Source organism: Zalophus californianus, chromosome 6 (assembly GCF_009762305.2).
Source record: "Zalophus californianus isolate mZalCal1 chromosome 6, mZalCal1.pri.v2, whole genome shotgun sequence".
In the NCBI taxonomy this organism is placed as follows: domain Eukaryota; kingdom Metazoa; phylum Chordata; class Mammalia; order Carnivora; family Otariidae; genus Zalophus; species Zalophus californianus.
In genome coordinates this window covers 57722019-57742790 of record NC_045600.1, presented here as the reverse complement: position 1 = coordinate 57742790, position 20772 = coordinate 57722019, and the positions used below count along the sequence as shown (strand labels likewise).

Sequence of the window (20772 nt, the reverse complement as noted above, 5' to 3'; positions counted from 1 at the left end):
GGAAACAGAATCATCCTTGACATTTCCTTCTCCCTTGCTTCACAACAAATTAATCACCAATCCCTAATCACAAATCCTGAATATCTCCTTTATATTCTAGAAATGAGTTGTCTTGTTTGTCTTCTCCTGTAGATTTTAACCTCCATGGGGGCAAGGACGTTGTCTGTCTGCTTTATTCCCCCATGTGTTCCACATGCCTCACACAGTATCTGGTACATAGCAAACACTCAAAAGCTATTGTTAAAGAAAAGAATGGATGCACATTTTATTGTATGTTACTATTTAATGGTATTTTCACATTCCAATCCCTTCTATCCAAGATAGTGGGATGCATCCATATATCTCCTTTATTTATTTGTTTTTAATCTGTGGTCATCAAGTTTTAGAAATCAAGTGTGGTCTCATTAACAGAAGTTTCACCAAGTCCAATTTGATGTTCTGGTTGCAGTAGTCAGTGATATTTCAGAGAATCATGTGATAGCTGAGCTGGAAGGACTTGTGGAGGTCCTTTAGCACAAGTCTCTCGTTCTATGAGCAAAGACTTTGCAGCTCCAAGGCGCTAAGTATTTTGCCATATCCTAGCATGAGTCCATTGACAGATGGCATTTTTTCCTTTGTCCCAGGAAACCTGGAAGAAAGAGGGGAGAATGAAACAAAATGAGAATGATAGTAGTAGATCCATTATTCTATACATCTTTGAAAGAAGTAGATAAAATAAATAAGCAAAAATAATTTACCTATTCATTTCTATGCAGAAATTTTATTCTATATACTCTTTTAAAAATTTACTTATTTGGGGAGGTATAAAAATTGAGTTACTGATATTTTTTGAGTTAATTCTTTTCTTAAAGAAGCTTGAGGGCATGAGGTACTTAGGGACATGGACACCAAACGAAGCAAGAAGGAAAGGTATATAAATGGGGACAAGATGGCAGCAGACAGTGAAGGAGGATGGTTTTGGAAGGGATGGCATAAGAGTACATAAAATTAACCCATATTGGTTCTTAAAAGACATTAAGCTATTGATGACTAGGAATTAATCGGAATACTAAATATGTCTGTACTATTGCTCATTAACTTATTCACATAGCAACCTGTCAAGCATTACCTACAGTGTTTGGGAATCCAAAGGTTTTCCAAAACTGCTTGCTGGAGGTTAACACTGCTGCTACTAATACCAATGCAATGACCAAGATATATATGAGATCCAATTCCTTTTGTCAAATTTTTAAAAGAAAATTTAATCAAAAGGATTACCTGACTTCCTTTTTGAAATGAGAGAAAGAGAGCAATTGAGCAGCACAGCTGAAGATAAAATTTCATTTAGTCACAAGGCATAAAGAATCTTGCTCTTGAAAGTAAATCAATTCATGTATTCATTCATGCATGTATTTTTTGTTCATTCAATAAAAAGTGAGTCATCTATCAAGTGATTTAACCTAAGATATGAGAAGAATAAGTAGAAGTTAGCAAAAAAAAAAAGCGAAGTTATATGATAAAAACACAAATAATGTTATTCTCTTCCTTAAAACCTCCTATGGCTTCCCATTGCACTTAGGATAAAACTTACACTTATTTCCACAGCCCAAAGTCCCTGCATGGTTGGACCTCTGTCTCCTACCTCATCTCCTACCACTCTCCACCTACCTTTCTGTTTCTTGATTGTATATGCCAACTTATTTTCCACCTTAAAGCCTTGTCTCCCTTACATACTGGAATGCATCTGCCTTTGCCTCCTTCATTTTTTTCTTTAAGTCTTTGGTAATCAAGCTTCAGACAATGAAGTATGACCTCCTTCTTAATTCTTCCCTCTGCACAGAATGTTCTGCTTTCCTATTCCCCTATCTTAAGTCAAATGTCACTCACCAGAGATGACTTCCCTGACAACTTTATCTAAGTAGACACTTTTCTCCATAATAACTTATCACTACCTGCAGTTATCTTGTTCATTTATTTGTTTGCTTGTTCTTGTCTGTCTTCCTTCATTAGCATGCAAGGTTCATGAGAGCAAGGACTTTGTCCTGTTCACTCCTATATCTCCAATCTCTAGAAGAGTGTCTGACACATTCTGGGCATTCAATAAATAATATCTATCTACCCTGAGGGATGAGATTTGTATGAAATATTAAGCTCACTGGTACAAAATTGGTGCTCAACAAACATTAAATTCCTTTCCTATGCATAGATGACACTAATCAATTCAGTCCCCTACTCAGCAAATATCTCACATGTATCATCTTGGATGTCGAGGATGTTGTGTACTATTATTCAAAAACACATAGTAAAGGAATAATGACCATGTATGGGATATTCTCTTTTTGCTTCTCCCAATCCACTCCTCAGTCCACTGCTCCAAAGGGGTTCCCTTATTCTCTGGCATCTGGCTGGGTTTGGTCAATAGAAGTTACCACTGGGAGTTCAGGAAGTAGAAGAGTGAGGTTTTCCTGACTGAGTTCCGGTTGGGCAGGCCTCTTCTATAGTCCTCTCCAGGTAGTGCTCATTGTACCTTCATGCCTGGGGACATTACATCCCTTCTTGGTTTCCCTGAACTCTCTCTACACTGTTGCAAATAGTCCCTCCTGAAAATTTCCTCAATCACAGAGTAGTGTCATCCCTCAAAATGGAACACTCATCTGTTTCCTGTTAGAACTCTAATACAGACAGAATAAGAAAAAGCAGACAGAATTAAAACATGGCCTTCAGCAACACAAAAGCAACAAAGGTAAAAGGAGCCATGGAGTGACACACACAAAACAATGTGTGTGTTCTGCCATCTCCCTGTTTTGTGTCTTTGGATCACTAGTGTCTGAGGTTGGGTCCTCTAGAAGTAGATGATAAGATTTTGGGGTTCAAGGGATCACCACTTGTGAAAGGAAGAGGGAGAAAGCAGGATTAGGCAAAGAGCAAAGTCAAACCACAGTGCAGTCTCTACAAAGCTTCAGTAAACCCAGTAGGGAGCTCTGGAGTGAGGAATGCCTGTCTGTCCCACAGAAGGCTCAAATGACCCCACCTTTGTACTCCCTTGTCATTGATCCACTAGATCACACAGGAAGGGGTGTCTGCCAGAGGCTAACCTGCCACTTGTACTCCCTGCAGCTGAACAGAAGGTCTTACCTTAAAGAGGGAATATGGGGGGCCATCTCTATGTCTTCCACACCAGTTTGAATCTTAATCGTTCTTGAGCCTTATCTCTCACTGTCTACCATGGGAACTGTTTTCAAAGGCTTTGTTCTAGTTCCCCTTCCTAGTAAAAACCACCCCAGCTTAATTAGTTCAGCTTCTCCCATGTACTTCTGATCAAATTTCTCTATCTAATATATTTCCAGAGTAACAGGTAGCTAGGTGAAAGAAATATGTTCCTACTTTAGGAAACCTGATGTACTAAGAGACAAGACAGTACTATATAGTATCAGAAATAACACCATCAAGCAGTAGAAGTACAGCATTCATGGTTATGTCTTCATATTGTCATGGAAAGGGTTGCTCTGTGACATTATCTCTAAGATACTGAACATGTGTGGCTTTGATGATTCATTCTTTAGCTTTATGCAGTATGTACTCTTATTTCTTGTATATAAGGTTTCTGAAGAATGCCATAGTTCTTCCAAATCAGTATTCCTGACTGTTACTATGAAATCTTCCTCAGCAGCAGTATATTTTAATATTGACACAACAGTTGACCTGCAAAATGCATCAGCAATTAGATAATATCTAATTAGCTTAATAGGACTGTCTTTATAGTGAAATTGATGCTTTGGTTTCTTTAAACCAAATGCTCTTACCCCTTTCACATACCACCTCTTCACCTGGGTCTATTAGAGAAGGTTAATGTTATACTATCACATTTCAGATTTCTTGTTAAATTATATTTAAGTGATGATCTGAAAATAAAGTGAAATAAACTGAGTGCATTAAGTAACAAGAAAGTGGGAACATTTCTAGTAGAAGAAAATCTAGTAGAAGAAAATTTCCAGGCTGGTATCTTAGGCAAAAATTTTTCTCCTGTTTTTCTTTTTTTTAATTTAGGTTTTATTTATTTATTTTTGTGAGACAGAGAGCGATCACACAAGTGGGGGTGGGGACAGAGGGAGAAGCAGACTTCCCCACTGAACAGGGAGCCTGATGCTGGACTTGATTCCAGGACCCTGGGATCATGACCTGGGTCGAAGGCAGACAAACGCTTAACCGACTGAGCCACCAAGGGCCCTCTCCTATTTTTCTTGACTCAAATTTCCTTAAGTCCAATCAATAGACAAATTTAAATTTAGCTGTGTTCTTAGCTTAAAACAAAATTGGGGCACCTAGCTGGCTCAGTTGGTAGAGCATGCGAGTCTTGATGTTGGGGTTGTGAGTTTGAGTCCCATGTTGGGTGTAGAGATTGCTTAAAAAAAGAAATCTTAAAAAAAAAAACAAAAATAAAATAATTAGTTCAGAATTTAACTGTAATGTCTTTAATATTGAATACAAAAAAGGAAAAAGAACATTAATTATTAAATATTCTTGATTTGATATTATAAATTATGCAAATAATTGTGCACCAAATTTTGAAGCTGAAGAGTTAATCCTTTAAATGTCTTTGACAACATAGTTTATAGACCTGTAAAAGTGTTCAAGAAACAACTCTTTTTTTTTTTAAGATTTCATTTATTTGAGAGAGAGAGAGCACAAGCAGTGGGGAGAGGCAGAAGGAGAGGGAGAAGCAGGCTCCCAGCTGAGCAGGGAGCCCCACATGGGGCTCGATCCCAGGACCCTGGGATCATGACCCAAGCCGAAGGCAGACGCTTAACCAACTGAGCCACCTAGGTGCACCAAGAAACTAATCTAAAGCTTTTTGAGTGTGCATGTGAACAACTGTACAGTGATCTGATTGCCAGGCAAATGATCCTCAAATTCATGTTCTATCAGATTCTTTCTAAAGATGTAAAAATCTTTGATCTGAGAGAGGGGGGCTTCTTACTATTGTTTTTGGAAAACAAACAAACAAATAAACACACCGTTTTTTCTGTTGTTGCTTTTAGGATCCTGAAAGCAAAAGTCCTTCACTTTAGCTTGCTCAGGGGCTGGATATTTGCTTTGTGTCAGGCACTAGAGGGAAGTGTGGTGTCATACAACGGCTGTATTCTGCAAGCCAGGAACTCGGTGGCATGCCCAAATATAGGGAAGGGGTACAGCAAAGGAGTTAGAAAACTACTTTCTCAAGGTAGAAATAGGACAACTCTGGTTTCCCCAAATCTACCGAGATCTAGTGTTTTACATAGAAAGTCCCAATATAGGGCTTTGATCCCTTTTAAGCAGCAATAACATTAGATAATATCTAGCTATCTTAATAGTACCTCAGTTTCCTCATAAGCAAAATATTACCTACCTTAGACAGTTGATGTGAGAGTTAAATCAAATCACATAATTGTTTAAGACAATACCTGGGACATAAGAAGTACTTACCACTTTGAACTATTATTCTTAACTAAATACAAGTTTCAGTTTCATAGTAACACTGAAGGTTTTTGAAATATGAAAGTGGGGGGCGCCTGGGTGGCTCAGTTGGTTGAACGACTGCCTTCGGCTCAGGTCATGATCCTGGAGTCCCAGGATCAGGTCCCACATCGGGCTCCCTGCTCGGCGGGGAGGCTGCTTCTCCATCTGACCCTTCCCCCTCTTGTGCTCTCTCTCTTTCATTGTCTCTCTCAAATAAATAAATAAAATCTAAAAAAAAATGAAATATGAAAGTGGGATTTTTTATTTTTTTAAAGATTTTATTTATTTATTTGAGAGAGAGAGAATGAGAGAGAGAGAGAGAGAACACATGAGAAGGGGAAGGGTCAGAGGGAGAAGCAGACTCCCTGCTGAGCAGGGAGCCCGATGCGGGACTCGATCCTGAGACTCCAGGATCATGACCTGAGCCGAAAGCAGTCGCTTAACCAACTGAGCCACCCAGGTGCCCAAAAGTGGGATTTTTTAAAAAATAACTTTCATCATATTTCAAAGCCATGGTTTTAATATAAATTATTACTGCTTCTACATATAACTATATACTTTCTCCATTGATACTGTTATTTGCATACAGCAAATACTCTGTATTTATTGACTGATTTAAAGACTTTAACATAGGGTGCCTGGGTGGCTCAGTTGGTTAGGCGACTGCCTTCGGCTCAGGTCATGATCCTGGAGTCCCAGGATCAAGTCCCACATCGGGCTCCCTGCTCAGCAGGGAGCCTGCTTCTCTCTCTGACCCTCTCCCCTCTCATGCTCTCTCTCTATCTCATTCTCTCTCTCAAATAAATAAATAAAATCTTTAAAAAAAAAAAGACTTTAACATAAAGAGATGAGCTACCTTTTTGTAGAGGCCTGTTTAAGAACTGTTCTGTTGAGTGCAAGGTACCTTTAAGTGAGACGGTTTTACATGGGTCAACTTTGTAAGCCATGAGTCCAACTAAAAATCTCTGTTAATTATTAAACCCTTATGTATTATCTGGATACCTGACACTGCAGATTGCGAACAGAAAGCTTTTTTCCCTCAAGTTAAGCCTAAACACCAGTTGAAAAATGTAATTGTCAAGGGATTCAGAAAAACAAACCTTTTCTCTTAAATTTAGTGGAGAGAGTGGGATAGCTCTTGTTTTGGCTGGCATATCTACGGCCTAAACAATTGGCTTAAACCTTGTTTGGGATTCCTGCTTGTTTTAGCATGGCGGAGCTTGGAGTTCACAGAACCCTCCTTTTGGTAATTTCTCTGATAAAGTGTCTGGAGGGCACAAAACTGCTGGCAGATTTTAAAAAATGTGGTGACTTGGAGTGTGAAAGTAAGTTTGCTTTTCTTTTTTTCCTTCTTTTCCTCTTAAACTAAGGTTCTGAAATGACATATGTTATTGTGGACATGTAGGATAGAAGTGAGCAGTAATGTCATTGAGAAATATTTGCCATTATAAAATACACATCTATAAAAAGAAAGTGCTAGAAGCAAAGCATTTTGTAATAAATTTTAATGTAAGTGTATCAAGGGGCAAAGATCAGCCTGATATATAAATATATCAGAAATGATGAAGGTATTAATTCAGGCCTCAAAAACAAATCAGCGCTTTTACTGTTTTTTAAGGTAGCTAAATTGATTTGTATTGATTTGTATTAAAAAGATTTCAAACCATTTGATAGTTCTTTATTTATGAAGCTCTTATATTTTTTAGTTTCTTTTTTTTAAGATTTTATTTATTTCTTTGACAGAGAGAGAGACACAGCGAGAGCAGGAACACAAGCAGGGGGAGTGGGAGAGGGAGAAGCAGGCTTCCAGCGGGGCAGGGACCCCGATACGGGACTAGATTCCAGGATCCTGGGATCATGACCTGAGCCGAAGGCAGACGCTTAATGACTCAGCCACCCAGGCACCCCTATTTTTTAGTTTCTATTTCTCAATCAGAACTTTCTGATTCTCATGAGTTTTCTAAAAATGCGTTTATTTCATATCGCCATGATTTATTGTCTAAGCTTTATCAAACATTAATCATTTCCGTGTTCATTTATCATGTAAAAATAATGAAATCAGTGTTAGGAGTACATAATTTTATTTATATACTTGAATATTAACTTTCTCCTATCTTCTACAAAGAAAAACTAATTTTCATTTTATTGCTTAAGAAGTTATTTTCTGTTATTAGCATTATAGTGCAAGATAAATAGTATCACAATATATTACAATTGTTTTAAATATGTTCTATCTCTTCAGTGTGTGAGAATTATTTCCGATTTGCAACATGTAAATTAAAAATGCAAAATATTATTAGTGGGAAAGTAATAATTTATAAGTAAATTTTTTTGAGTAAACATTTTCCTTAATCATTTGGATATGTAATTTGATATATAGAGACTTACTAGATGATGTTTTATAATAGCAATAATCTTTCTTTCCCTTTTTACAACCTAATTTTAGTTTCCTTAGGGCCAGACATGAAACATGGAAAGGGAACATTCAAATTTATAGTAATTTATGATGTTATTTTAACTTTAATCATATGACTTAATCAAAATGTTTTACATGTTAGTATAATTATGATAGGTAATATGGTATGTATATTACTTTATGTACTGAAGGGCTAAATCTAGTGTATGTAGTTATGATCATAGTTATTGAGGGCCTATTATGTGCTGAGTCTGGAGGGGTATGAGTGTGATTTAAGAGGAGGAAAATGAAATGTCAGATAAGTTTCTTGACCTCCAGGAATTAGGTCAACATGAAAAAGTAAATAGCAATACAACATAAGGATAAGAGATAATATTGAAGTTCAGACAAGGGGCAGAACAGGCTGGACCAATTTGGGATGTCTCATAGAAGAAGTAGGATATGAGCTCATCACAAAGAGAGACTGAAGGGTTTCTAGGCTTAGGAAAGAACAGAAAGAAAAATCTCAGAATATGGAAGGCAGATATTGCAGTAAAAATAATCTCAGTGCAAATCTGGCTCCACCATTTATCAGGTGTGTGACCAACTCTCTAAGACTTACTTAAAGGCTCATTTGTTAGACTGATATAAGATTATTGACCTTATAGGTCTGTTTGGGGGATTTAATAAAATAAAGGTATGAAAGAGTTATCATAATGCCTGGAATATACAAAAGTCCCTTTTACCCATGGGTCACTTTCCATGGTTCTAGTTACCTGGGGTCAACCATGGTCCAAAAGCAGATGATCCCTCTGACATGCAGACAGAAGGTCAATAGTAGCCCAACTCTATGTCACAGTGCTTACCTCGTGTACCTCACTTCATCTCATTAGGGAGGCATTTTATCATCTTACATCATTGTAAGAAGAATAAGTACAGTATAGTAAGATATTTCGAGAAAGAGAGATTGGTCACATAACTTTTATTACAATATATTGTTATAATTGTTCAATTTTACTATTATTGTTGATCTCTTGTTGTGCCTAATTTATAAATTAAACTTTATTATATGTATGTATACATAGGAGAAAACATAGTGTATATAGGGTTCAGTACTATCTGTGGTTTCAGACACCCACTAGGGGTCCTGGATCATATCCCCCACAGATAAGGGGGACTACTATAGTAGGTGCTAGGAAGAAAACAAATTATCTTCACCTTTCCTTCCTGACAAGAATGATAATGACATATTCCAGGGACAATGGATAGATGAACTTGACTGTAAAGGAATAAGAGGAAATCATTTTAAATAAGGAAGAGGATCAGGTTATGAATAGCCTTGGATACCAAGCCAAAGAGCTTAGAATTGATTCTGTGTGCAGTGGGAAGTCTATGTAGGTTTTTGAGGTGATAAATGATATGAAGAAATTAGCATTTGGAAATACACAGGGTAGACTGGAGGAGGGCAAGATGGGAGGGGGAGAAATAACATTTTAATTTAAATTGTGTGTTTTTCTCACATGTTTACATAGCTTTAATAAGCAGAGTCTTAGCCACGAGAGATTACAGAGGACCTGACTGCCGATACCTGAACTTCACTAAGGGAGAAGAGATATCTGTTTATGTTAAACTTGCAGGAGAAGGGGAAGATTTGTGGGCAGGAAGTGTAAGTATCTAGTTTTAAAAACTGAATGTAAACAAAAAAACAATGTAGAATAAATGACTAGCTTGTATAGAATACCTGCTTTTCGTTTCTAAAGGAACTTTAATAATTTTATTTTATTCTTTTTTAAAGATTTTATTTATTTATTTGAGAGAGCGAGAATGAGAGAGAGAGAGCACATGAGGGGGGGAGGGTCAGAGGGAGAAGCAGACTCCCTGCTGAGCAGGGAGCCCGATGTGGGACTCGATCCCGGGACTCCAGGATCATGACCTGAGCTGAAGGCAGTCGCTTAACCAACTGAGCCACCCAGGCGCCCGGAACTTTAATAATTTTAAAGCACTTTACATACATAGTATATATGTAATATATATTTAAAACCCTTAACATATTTTTTAAAAAATATTTATTTATTTGAGAGAAACAGAGAGAGAGAGCATGTGCATGAGTTGGGGGAGGGGCAGAGGGAAAGAACCTCAAGTAGATTCCCCGCTGAGCGTGGAGCCCCACATGGGGTTTGATCTCATGACCCTGAGGTCAGGACCTGAGCCAAAATCAAGAGTCAGATGCTTAACCAACTGAGCCACCCATGCACCCCACCCTTAACATATTTAAACAAATAAAAAATGGTCATGTTCAGTCTTGGTTCAGGGAATACAAGCAGAGGGAATGGGAGAGGGAGAAGAAGGCCTCCTGCTGAGCAAGGAGCCCGATGCGGGGCTCGATCCCAGGAGCCTGGGATCATGACATGAGCCGAAGGCAGATACTTAAGGACTGAGCCACCCAGGCACCCCAGTTCCAGAATTTCTATAAAAGTAATATTTTCGGAAGGCATTCTGGTTGGAATAGAGAACTAAGAGTGCCTTGAAATTATTTTTACATAGCATGCATAGTTTTTGAAGTTAAGTTTTATATTTACTTGGAGAATAAAATTTAGAGGTGCTGGTGGAGATTATGGGATGTCTAGGCAACACCAGTGATCCCATGATGCTGCCAATGGCTTAGTTTAAAAGAGACTGGGAAGTTTTAGTTAATTGGATTAAAAGACATGTCTTTCTGAGCAAATAAAGGATGGCTTGTTTTTTTTTTTTTAAAGATTTTATTTACTTATTTGAAAGAGAGAGAAAGCACGGGCGGGGTTGGGGGGAGAGTGCAGAGGGAGAGAGAGAGACTCTCCGCGGAGCAGGGAGCCTGATATGGGGTTTGATCCCAGGACCCCGAGATCATGACCTGATCCAAAGGCAGATGTTTAACTGACTGAGCCACCAGGCGCCCCAAGGATGGAGTTCTTATTGAAGAGATCCAGAGAGATGAGTAGCCTAGAGAATCAAGGTATATGAATTTTTCATGAAAAACAACAATGACAACAATTGGGAGAGCCTTTTATTTGGCCAAAGTCCTATTACACTGAAATTCCTAGAAGCCTGAATAATCTCTCTAAATATGTAACAGGAAAATTAATGATTAATCTTTTCAATTGGAAACACATTTGTATCTTTGATGGTATCATTATGCTTTATAATGAAAAGATGCTATAAGCAATTTTACTTCCAAGCTGAACAAGCATGACCAACCTGATGCATACATCATTTCCATATTGAACATGCAACAGATTTTTCTGTTGTGTAACCCCTGTGATCACTATTCGAAGGAACAGGTTCTGTTTGGATTGATCCTGCTTTTTAGCATTAGGGGCTGTATGACCGAACCCCTGACTGTCAATGGCCAGAATTATTTGGCTTTTGCAGTTCCCAAGATTCCTTACTGCTTATGGTCTCTTACACATGCCAGTGGATGTCTTTGAACAAATTAGAGGCAACCAATGCAGCTGTAAGAAAAATGACACGGTAGGGATCGTAAGAGGAAAGGAAAGCATTCTTTCTTGTTTTCTATGTGTGAAAATGATAGTTCCACACAAAAGCAGCATGTAATGTGTGGAGCCAGGGTGAAGTTTCAAGCATACTGAGTTCCTTGCATTAGGTGTTTTAGTCAGGCAGGCAGCTGTTTAAGAAACCACACTGCAGAGTTCACCCACAGACTATCAGTTTCCAAGTAGCTGCAGCAACTACAGAGCTGGAAGAATCACAGTTGAGGTGTAATGGTGCTGGATCAAAGGACCAAAACATGGTCTTTAAACTTTGCAAGGGATAGGAAATGGGCTGACAGTGGTGAAACCTTTACTCTTAGGGGACATCTTCTATGTACTTAAACTGGATTTAGAAGATAGCTATTCCCCAGAAAAGTTGAAGGGAACCAAATCCTCCCAGGAGGACTCATAGATCTTTGCTGTTCTGATGAATCCATCTTGGCCCTTCAGAGTTTAAATCTCTTACTTGATTTTGACATCCTGAAAATGTTGAATATGTCACAGCTCCATCTAGCTTGGCTACTGTCACCATTCCTTTGCCTTTTGATATTCCAGGTTGACAGTATAAATCTGGGGTCCACCTGGGTAAGGAAGGTCATTGACAAACATAAAAAGGAAGAAAACCGGTGTGTGGGGTGGTTTCCCCTCAGAAGATTGAAAAAGTGACCTTTTACAACTTGGTTCTTTGTTCCCTCAAATTAATACTATTCTTTTGAATAATAGGGGTATCTTGCTGGCTTAGTTGGTAGAATATGTGACTCTTGATCTTGGGGGTTCTAAGTTTGAGCCCCACATTGGGTGTAGAGATTACTTAAAAATAAGATCTTAAAAAAAGGAATATGATTTCACTTACTTTCTTTTAGATGGCAAATGAAAGCCAATTAATGTTTGTGATTGAGATAGATGAAAGCCAAGGACCTGGGGCAAAATTAGGCTCAATGGTTATTATAGCTTTGATCACTCTTCCTTGCTAATCTTTATTCTTCATTTTGGTAGAAAGGAAAGGACTTTGGATATTTTCCCAGAGATGCAGTCCAGATTGAAGAGGTGTTCATATCTGATGAAGTTCAGATATCAACTAAAGTAAGTATTAATAACATTTCAGTTGTTTAAATTTAAAATTTTTTGGCTAAAGCAGTTTTCTGTAGTATAAGTGTCCATTGATTAAGTATCTTGTAGAGTGAATATGTAAAATAGTTGGTCTGAGAACTCACTCTAGGAATAGTTTGAGTATGTGAATAAAATTAGGTAAGACAGAATTGATGACAGGCATACTGCTTTCTGAAAAATTTACAGACAGGTACTAGAGTGAAGTGGTTAAGAGCATCATGGATTCTGGACTGAGTTCAAAGCCTGACTGTGGCCTTGTATGCCTTAATTTTCTAATCTGTAAAATGAGGATGATGATTATAATATAGTGCTACTTTATAAACTTATTGGGGAAAGATGAACATATATAAAGTATATAGACCAGCACTTAGTAAGTGCTATATAAGTATTAGATATTGTTACTAATGTTATTATCCCACTAGGACAAAATTTATTTCCCATCACTCTCTCTAGGTCTCATATCTGTACAATTTCTTTTTTCTGTTGAGTTTTAAATGAAGCTTGATAATGTTGGGTTTGATAATGTTGGGCTTGACAATGAGAAGAGGAATCAGAAAGTGACTTTTCAATATGTAAGTTTGATTAGCCCATTTAATTCAGATTCCAAGTTAAGGCAACTTACCTTAAATAAGGTCAATGTGAAGTGAGTTAGCCTAGTCAAGAAAACTGTCTATTATCTGGCTCTTTCCCAGCATAAATTCTGGGATTAACAGTCAATTTAATGTATACTTACTGGTCCTGTCAGTTTTATCTCCAAAATATATATGGAATATATTGTCTTCTTGTCATTTTCACTCTCCCCATAGCCCTAATCCAAGGCCTCATAATCTCTTGATAAGAATACTGCAGTATTTGTCTCCTTGCCTCTACTGTTGTCCTCTTCCAATTCATTCTCCAAACAGCAATGGATCTCATAAGAACAAAACCAAAACAAAAAACAAAAAACAAAAAAACATCAGAGGTCATTCCTTTGGTTTAAAGCCCCTTAATGGCTTTCCACTGAACCTAGAATCAACCTACTCTGGCTCTACATGATCTGCTCCTGTCCTCCACCCCCATCCCAATGACCCTGACACTTCTCTCCCCTCACTCACTATGCTCCTGGCCACACTCGCCTATTGACTGTTCTTAGAACATGCCAAACACTTTCCCAGCCCAGAGACCTAAGTAGGCTGCTCCTTCTGGTTCAAATGCTTTCCCCAGGTTCTTCACTTAGCTAGTTCCTTCTTATTCTTTACATCACCATGTAAACATCAGTGCCTCAGAGAAGCCTTCCATGATGATCTTTGTGGAATTACTGCATCTTAATCACAGATTCCTCTTTATTTCCTCCATAGCACTTACCACAATTCATAATTACTTTTTTCCTTTTGTTGACTGTAGAAGCACCTAGCACAGTGTATAGCATATAGTAAGCATACAGAAGCCCTACATTCTTAGGTCAAGTTCCCTGGGAAATAGACTCTAAGGAAGACCTTTACACCCAAGAAGTTTACTGGGGTATCATACTTTTAGGAATAACACTTGTGAGGGACCAAAAGAAAAAGCAGGATTAGGCAGAGAAGTTGAACTGTGATGCAGTTGCAACAAAGGTCTCAGTTGATTCCATAAGGAACTCTGAACCTGGGATGGCCTTTCAGAGTTGCCTTGAATAGAGACAAGGTGTTGGGCCTTTTTACTTTTACATTACTGGCTCATCTAGGGTAGTGTAACTTGGGCCAGGTTAGGCTAGTGTTTACTACAGACAGTTACTATTCTAAGCACTTCATTCATTTAATCCTCACAACACAACACCCCTGTAAGGTAGATACTGTCATTATCCTCATTTTACAGATGAGGAGATTGAGGCATAGAAAGGTCATATAATTCACCCAAGTTCACAGAGCTAGTAAATGGCAGGGTCAGGATTTAAACCCAGACAGTTGGCTCCAGAGTCTGTTCCAAATTACATACTATACTGCAGTGCCTAAAACACTGTAAAATTTCAATTTTGAAGTTTACTTTTTAAAAATTCTGAACTTTATTCTCATTTCATAATGATCATATCCAAAGAGCAGCACATCTCACTGTTTCATACCTTCAGATTAAAAAATAATAAGTTTGGGGCACCTGGCTGGCTCAGTCGGTAGAGCATGCAACTCTTGATCTCCAGGTCGTGAGTTCAAGCCCTATATTGGGTGTGAAGCCTACTTAAAATAAAATTAAAAAAAAAATTAACTTCATCATTTTTCTTCTTGATGATCTGGTTGTTCTGTGAGATGAACAAGAGGATTCCCCACCACAATTGGCTATATACAGTGTTCAATAAAAGAAGTCTAAATGTTGTAGTGTAACTTTTTTTTTTTAAAGATTTTATTTATTTGACAGAGATAGGCACAGCAAGAGAGGGAACACAAGCAGGGGGAGTGGGAGAGGGAGAAGCAGGCTTCCTGATGAGCAGGGAGCCAGATGCGGGGCCGATGCAGGGCTCAATCCCAGGACCCCGAGATCATGACCTGAGCCGAAGGCAGCCGCCCAACAACTGAGCCACCCAGGCACCCCTGTAGTGCAACTTTTAACAAGGCCTTCATGCTTTAGAATCTCTGGGCTGTCTGAGCTGTCACCATGTGCTGTGAAACTCCCCTCTCTCAAATCACCACACAGCTGCATGTGTCTGGTTAATGTACTCTTAAAAGAAGCAAGATTTTGTGGACCTGTATGCCTTTTCATCAAGCGTTTATTTCCAGAATATACTCAAAGCCTTGATTTTTCATTTAGATTTATATCATTGACCCTGAGTCAGTTGTGATATAAATGCTTGAGATTAGGAGATCTGATTTTAGTGTTTGTTGTGCTGTTGAGCTAGTTGTATGGTCTTGGGAAAATCATAGTCATCTATTTTAAGTGATTTAGGGAGAAACAAGGAATTTTAGTATATTTATGTCAATCAATTTTTCTCTTGTAGGAATCTGATTTTCTTTGTCTTCTTGGAGTAAGTTACACATTTGAAAATGAAGACAGTGAATTAAACAGTGATGATGGCAAAAATATATGTCCATATGAAGAAGATAAAGACCAAAAATCTAGTGTATATGAAAGTGATTTTCAGACAGAATCTGGATTTTATTCAACTTCTGAAAGTACTTTGTTTGAAGATCAGTTTCCAGTATCGGAAGCTCCTGAAGATATCAGAAGTACTAGTGAATCAAAAGAGTGGGAAGGAGTGGAAGCTGGAAGTATGGAAGAGGATTATGTTCCAGAAGTGGATCACATCCCACCATCCTCGCCTGAAGTGAAAGGATGGTTTGGATTTGGAAGGGAACTAGCTGAAGGAAAGGCTTTTGAATCAGTTATTGAACCTCTACAAGAAAGTTCATTTCAAAGTAGAAAAATAGCAGGAGAAGATGAGAATGACCTACAGGAATTAAATAATGATGAACCCCAAACAGAACAAAAGCAAGAACCTGAATTGGAATTCAATTCAGTGCCAAAGAAACAGTCTGAACTAGGTTCTGAGTCAGAGACCATTATCAGTCCTGAAGCCACTAGTTGGTTTGGGGGTGGTTTTAAAAGTTATTTAGGTTTTGGAGGTGAGCATACAGGGCTTGAATTATTGTCCAAAGAAAGCAATCCACCACTACAAGATGTTCCTAATTCCTTATCATCTGAGGAAGAACCCACAGTTCCATGCACAGAAATATTAACAGAAAAAGAAGACACAATCGCCAATGATACCTCAATTCTCAAGCCAAGTTGGTTTGATTTTGGTTTTGGTATGCTAGGCTTTGTATATACCAATGAAGATAAAATTATATCAGATGATGGAAAAAGTGAAGAAGGAGGTGGAGGAGATAAACATGAACATCTTCCAACAAGTAAATTTGACCCTGATAAGGAACAAGAAATAAAAACAATAGAAATTATGGAAACTGAAGAGCAAGTAGGAAAGGAAAGAGTCCTAGAGAAAACAGATGATTCTGATACCTTACTATATTTTAAAAAGTTTTTATATAATTGGAACTTCCAGGACATTCCAAAGGAAACAGAATTGCAATTTTCCAAACAGATACAGGATGAAAATAATGTAATTGAAAATGATGAAACAGAAGAATTTTCAGCTGAAAATTATCACACAGATAATATGGAAGTTATGATGCTGAAAAGCAGATCCAGTCCGTCAGGTTTGTATAAAATATCTGTAATTTTATTTATTTATTTACTTATCTATTTATTTATTTATTTATAAAAGATTTTATTTATTTATTTGACAGCGAGAGAGAGTGCACAAGCAGGGGAGCAGCAGAGGGAGAGGGAGAAGCAGGCTCTCTGCTGAGCAGGGAGCTCAGGACCCTGGGGTCATGACCTGAGTGGAAGGCAGACACTTAACTGACTGAGCCACCTAAGTGCCCCTAATATAATTTACTTTTTTAAACATAATTTATTTTTATCAGTACAAATCGGATGAAAAAGTCCAGAAATCCATGTTTCTCAATATACTCAATAATTAACAACAACCTTATCAACTACCCTTTTATTAATTTCTGATTTACTCTGGGACTTAGATCTTAATATTATAAAATAAAATACTAAGGAAGAAAGAATGATTGGAGATACATAGGTGTTCCAAGAAGATCTTAAGATAGCTTACAATATATTTTTATTTGTATTGAAGTAGTGTATGTTAACAGGTTTAAAAATATAAATAGTACTAAGGCTATTTTTTTTTAAGATTTTATTTATTTATTTGACACAGAGAGACACAGCGAGAGAGGGAACACAAGCAGGGGGCAGTGGGAGAGGGAGAAGCAGGTTTCCCACTGAGCAGGGAGCCTGATGTGGGGCTCAATCCCAGGACCATCAGGACCTGAGCCAAAGGCAGATGCTCAACCAATTGAGCCACCCAGGTGCCCCAAGGCTATTTTTCTTTTTAAACAAAAGCAATTTCTGTTCCCTGTGTCCATCTCTACTCTAACCTCTGTTCCAGGGACAGTAATTTCTTTCTTTCTTTTTCTTTTTTTTTTTTGAAGCAAATTTCTTTTAGTATTTATCTCTATTTATAAAACATTTATATTGTTCTGCTTTGAGTTATATTAGATGATGTCCATTGACTTTCTATTTTGGTAAATGAGGATTTCTTTCTGCTCATTTACATTAACTTTTTAGCTCATTAACACCTTCCCAGTATAACTATGTTTGAATGGTTTTCTCTCAATTCTGGGAGCTCAAGAGTAGGCAATGGAAGAGGGCAGAGTATCAGAGGATACTTCTAGATCCAGATGTATAGGTATCTAGTAATTCCTATGATTAAAAACCTGTTGATTCTATTTTAAGTAAAGAATTATATAACATGACTTTCCCACATCTCCATTCTGATGTCTCTCTGATGGACAGATTAGGAACTCCCCAAATATTGGCCAATAATACAGGAATGATTGAACTCTAGAATGACAGATAGCCTTTCACAAGAAGAGATCAACAGTGTTGCAGACTCAGAAGAAAACACATTTATTTCCATCAGAAATGGTTGATTTTCTTGAATTTCCAGAAGAACTATATGTCATTTCTTAATATTCTCCAAAATGTGAACTCTTTACTTAATTAATACCCTTAACCAGAATGTATACTTAGATTCTTCCCCTTTTCTAAATGAGAAAGGTGTAGGTGTGATGCTTTTTAATGACTAAAAATATTTTTTTAAAGATTTTTATTTATTTATTTTACAGAGAGAGAAATAGTGAGAGCAGGAACACAAGCAGGGGGAGTGGGAGAGGGAGGAGAAGCAGGCTTCCCGCGGAGCAGGGAGCCTACATGGGGCTCCATCCCAGGACCCTGGGACCATGACCCGAGCCGAAGGCAGATGCTTAACGACTGAGCCACCCAGGCGCCCCAAAGACTAAAAATATTAAAGACCTAGATTGCCAAAGGCAAAGAGGAAATTATTTTGTTCTACACTTGTTAGATCCTAAGGGAATATTTATGAAAAAGCAGATAAGAGTAATTGGGAAGAATAAGTGAGACTAAAATAAAGCAAAACAGTATCAGGTCCAGAAATAGAGAAGATTCAAAATATAGACATATGAAAATATTTAGAGCATGTATAGAAACTCAAGGACAGCCTGAATATCACTTAAGTAGAATGTATTTATTATTTCATATAGTGATGCTAAGAGAATTTCTAAATATGAAAATTTCGAGAACAACCAAATGAGAATAAGGCATTTATGCAATTATAACTAGTTTTGAGGGACTTTCAGGAAAATATTCAGAAATTACTCTGTTTCTAAAAAAGATATGTCATTCTATACAAAGTATATTATTCCAAAATATTATGATATTAATTAAATGGAAAATGACCTGGGGTCATGTAAAATTTGTTTTTAAAAAGGAATACTAAAAGAAATTCAGACAAAGCCACAGGCCCCATTTTTTGGCTATTGGGGAAGTAGCTACAACAACCAAAATTTTCAGATAATTTCAACAACTCTTTTATGAAATAGCAAATGAAAATTTGCCTTAATAAAAAAATGAATTACTGATCTTAAATCAATATTTATGAAGGGCTGAGACCCAAGATAACCAGATTTACAGAAAAACTAATATACTGATATAGATATTTACAAAACAGATAAATTAGGGAACAATTATTTTTATTACAATATTAGTAACTATTTTACAAAAGGACTCCAATTGAACTTATTTAAATAATGAGTTTCCCAAGTACAGTTAAATATGAAAAGTTCTTGGGGCACCTGGGTGGCTCAGTTTTTAAGCGTCTGCCTTCTGCTCGGGTCATGATCCCAGGGTCCTGGGATCGAGCCCCACATCGGGCTCCCTGCTCCGCGGGAAGCCTGCTTCTCCCTCTCCACTCCCCCTGCTGTGTTCCCTCTCTCGCTGTGTCTCTCTCTGTCAAATAAATCTTTAAAAAAAAATTTAATAAAAAAATATGAAAAGTTCTTCATTATTTTATTTGACCTAAAATTCTGTTTATAAACAATTGTAAGAAAGTCATATCTGAGGTGCCTGGGTAGCTCAGTTGGTTAAACGACTGCATTCAGCTCAGGTCATGATCCTGGAGTCCTGGGATGGAGTTTCGCATCAGGCTCCCTGCTCAGCAGGGAGTCTGCTTCTCCCTCTGATCCTCTCCCCTCTCATGCTCTCTCTCTCTCTCATTCTCTCTCTCATATAAATAAATCAAATCTTAAAAAAAGAAAAAAAGAAAGGCATATCTGTATCTAAGGTAAATCTTAAAGCTTAGGTTTAAGTCATGTGAAAATAATACCCTGAAATTAATTTAATTAATTAAGTATAAAAATGCTATAGGAAGTATTAATTTTTCTTAACATATGTATTTATTTTAAATGCAGTTAAAACGATATTTTATCAAGGATTTTATTTATTTATTTGAGAAAGAGAGAGGGAGAGCACAAGTTGGGAAGAAGGGACAGAGGGGGAGGAAGACGCAAGCTCCCTGCTGAGCAGGGAGCCCAACATGGGGCTTGCTCCCAGGACCCTGAGATCATGACCTGAGCTGAAGGCAGACGCTTAACCAACTGAGCCACCCAGGCCCCCTGATTGCTCATTTTTAACTTTGATGTCCACAGAGGGCATTATTAAATTACTGATACGTGTTTGCTTACTTGGGACTTTCATCTTTTGAGCAATGCCAAATAAATGACAGCATCAAAGTGCTATGTTAAATTTGTAATTGAAAGTGCAAAATTAGACACTGAATAATTCTCTTACTAATCATTAATACTGCTGTTCAGAACTGCACTGATACTTTCCTATCCTTATCTTAAAATATAACTGAGAAGTAAATCCCACTTTACCTGAATACTATACTTCAGGCTAGGTTGGTTAAAACTTTTTTTTCCCCTTTAACTCTGATTAGTTAATTCAATCAAATGATCAGTTTAAACTACGTTTGAAAATTGAATTGTCTTAAAATAATGGCTATTTGATATGGTATGCACATGAATATATGATGCAATAATACAAATGTGGGAAATTTTGACATGGTTCAAATTAAATTTTTTTTCAATTAATTTTGGGGAAGGATAATCCTTTTTATTTTTGTTTTTTATTTTATTATTTTATTATTTTTTAGGATTTTATTTATCTGAGAGAGAGAGAGAGCACAAGCGGGGAAGAGGGGCAGAGAGAGAGAGGGAAGAGCAAACAACCCACTGAGCAGAGAGTCCACCTCGGGGCTGGATCCCAGGATCCCCAGATCATGATCTGAGCCCAAATCAGATGCTGAGGCACCCAGGTGCCCCGGATAATCCT

The 20772-nt window shown here is 37.5% G+C and overlaps 1 protein-coding gene across 5 annotated transcripts in view; it reads left to right on the top strand.

Moving 5' to 3' along the window:
• Positions 1-6494: 6494 nt before the first annotated feature.
• The window catches only part of MIA2 (MIA SH3 domain ER export factor 2), a 91682-nt gene continuing 77404 nt past the window's right edge, over positions 6495-20772 (top strand). For all 5 annotated transcript variants that reach the window (XM_027570035.1, XM_027570034.1, XM_027570041.2 and 2 more), the window contains exons 1-4: positions 6495-6800; positions 9403-9536; positions 12394-12480; positions 15452-16667. In XM_027570035.1, coding sequence (XP_027425836.1) covers positions 6686-6800; positions 9403-9536; positions 12394-12480; positions 15452-16667 — 1552 coding nt within the window. In that variant the 5' untranslated portion in view covers positions 6495-6685. The remainder of the gene's footprint in view (positions 6801-9402; positions 9537-12393; positions 12481-15451; positions 16668-20772) is intronic.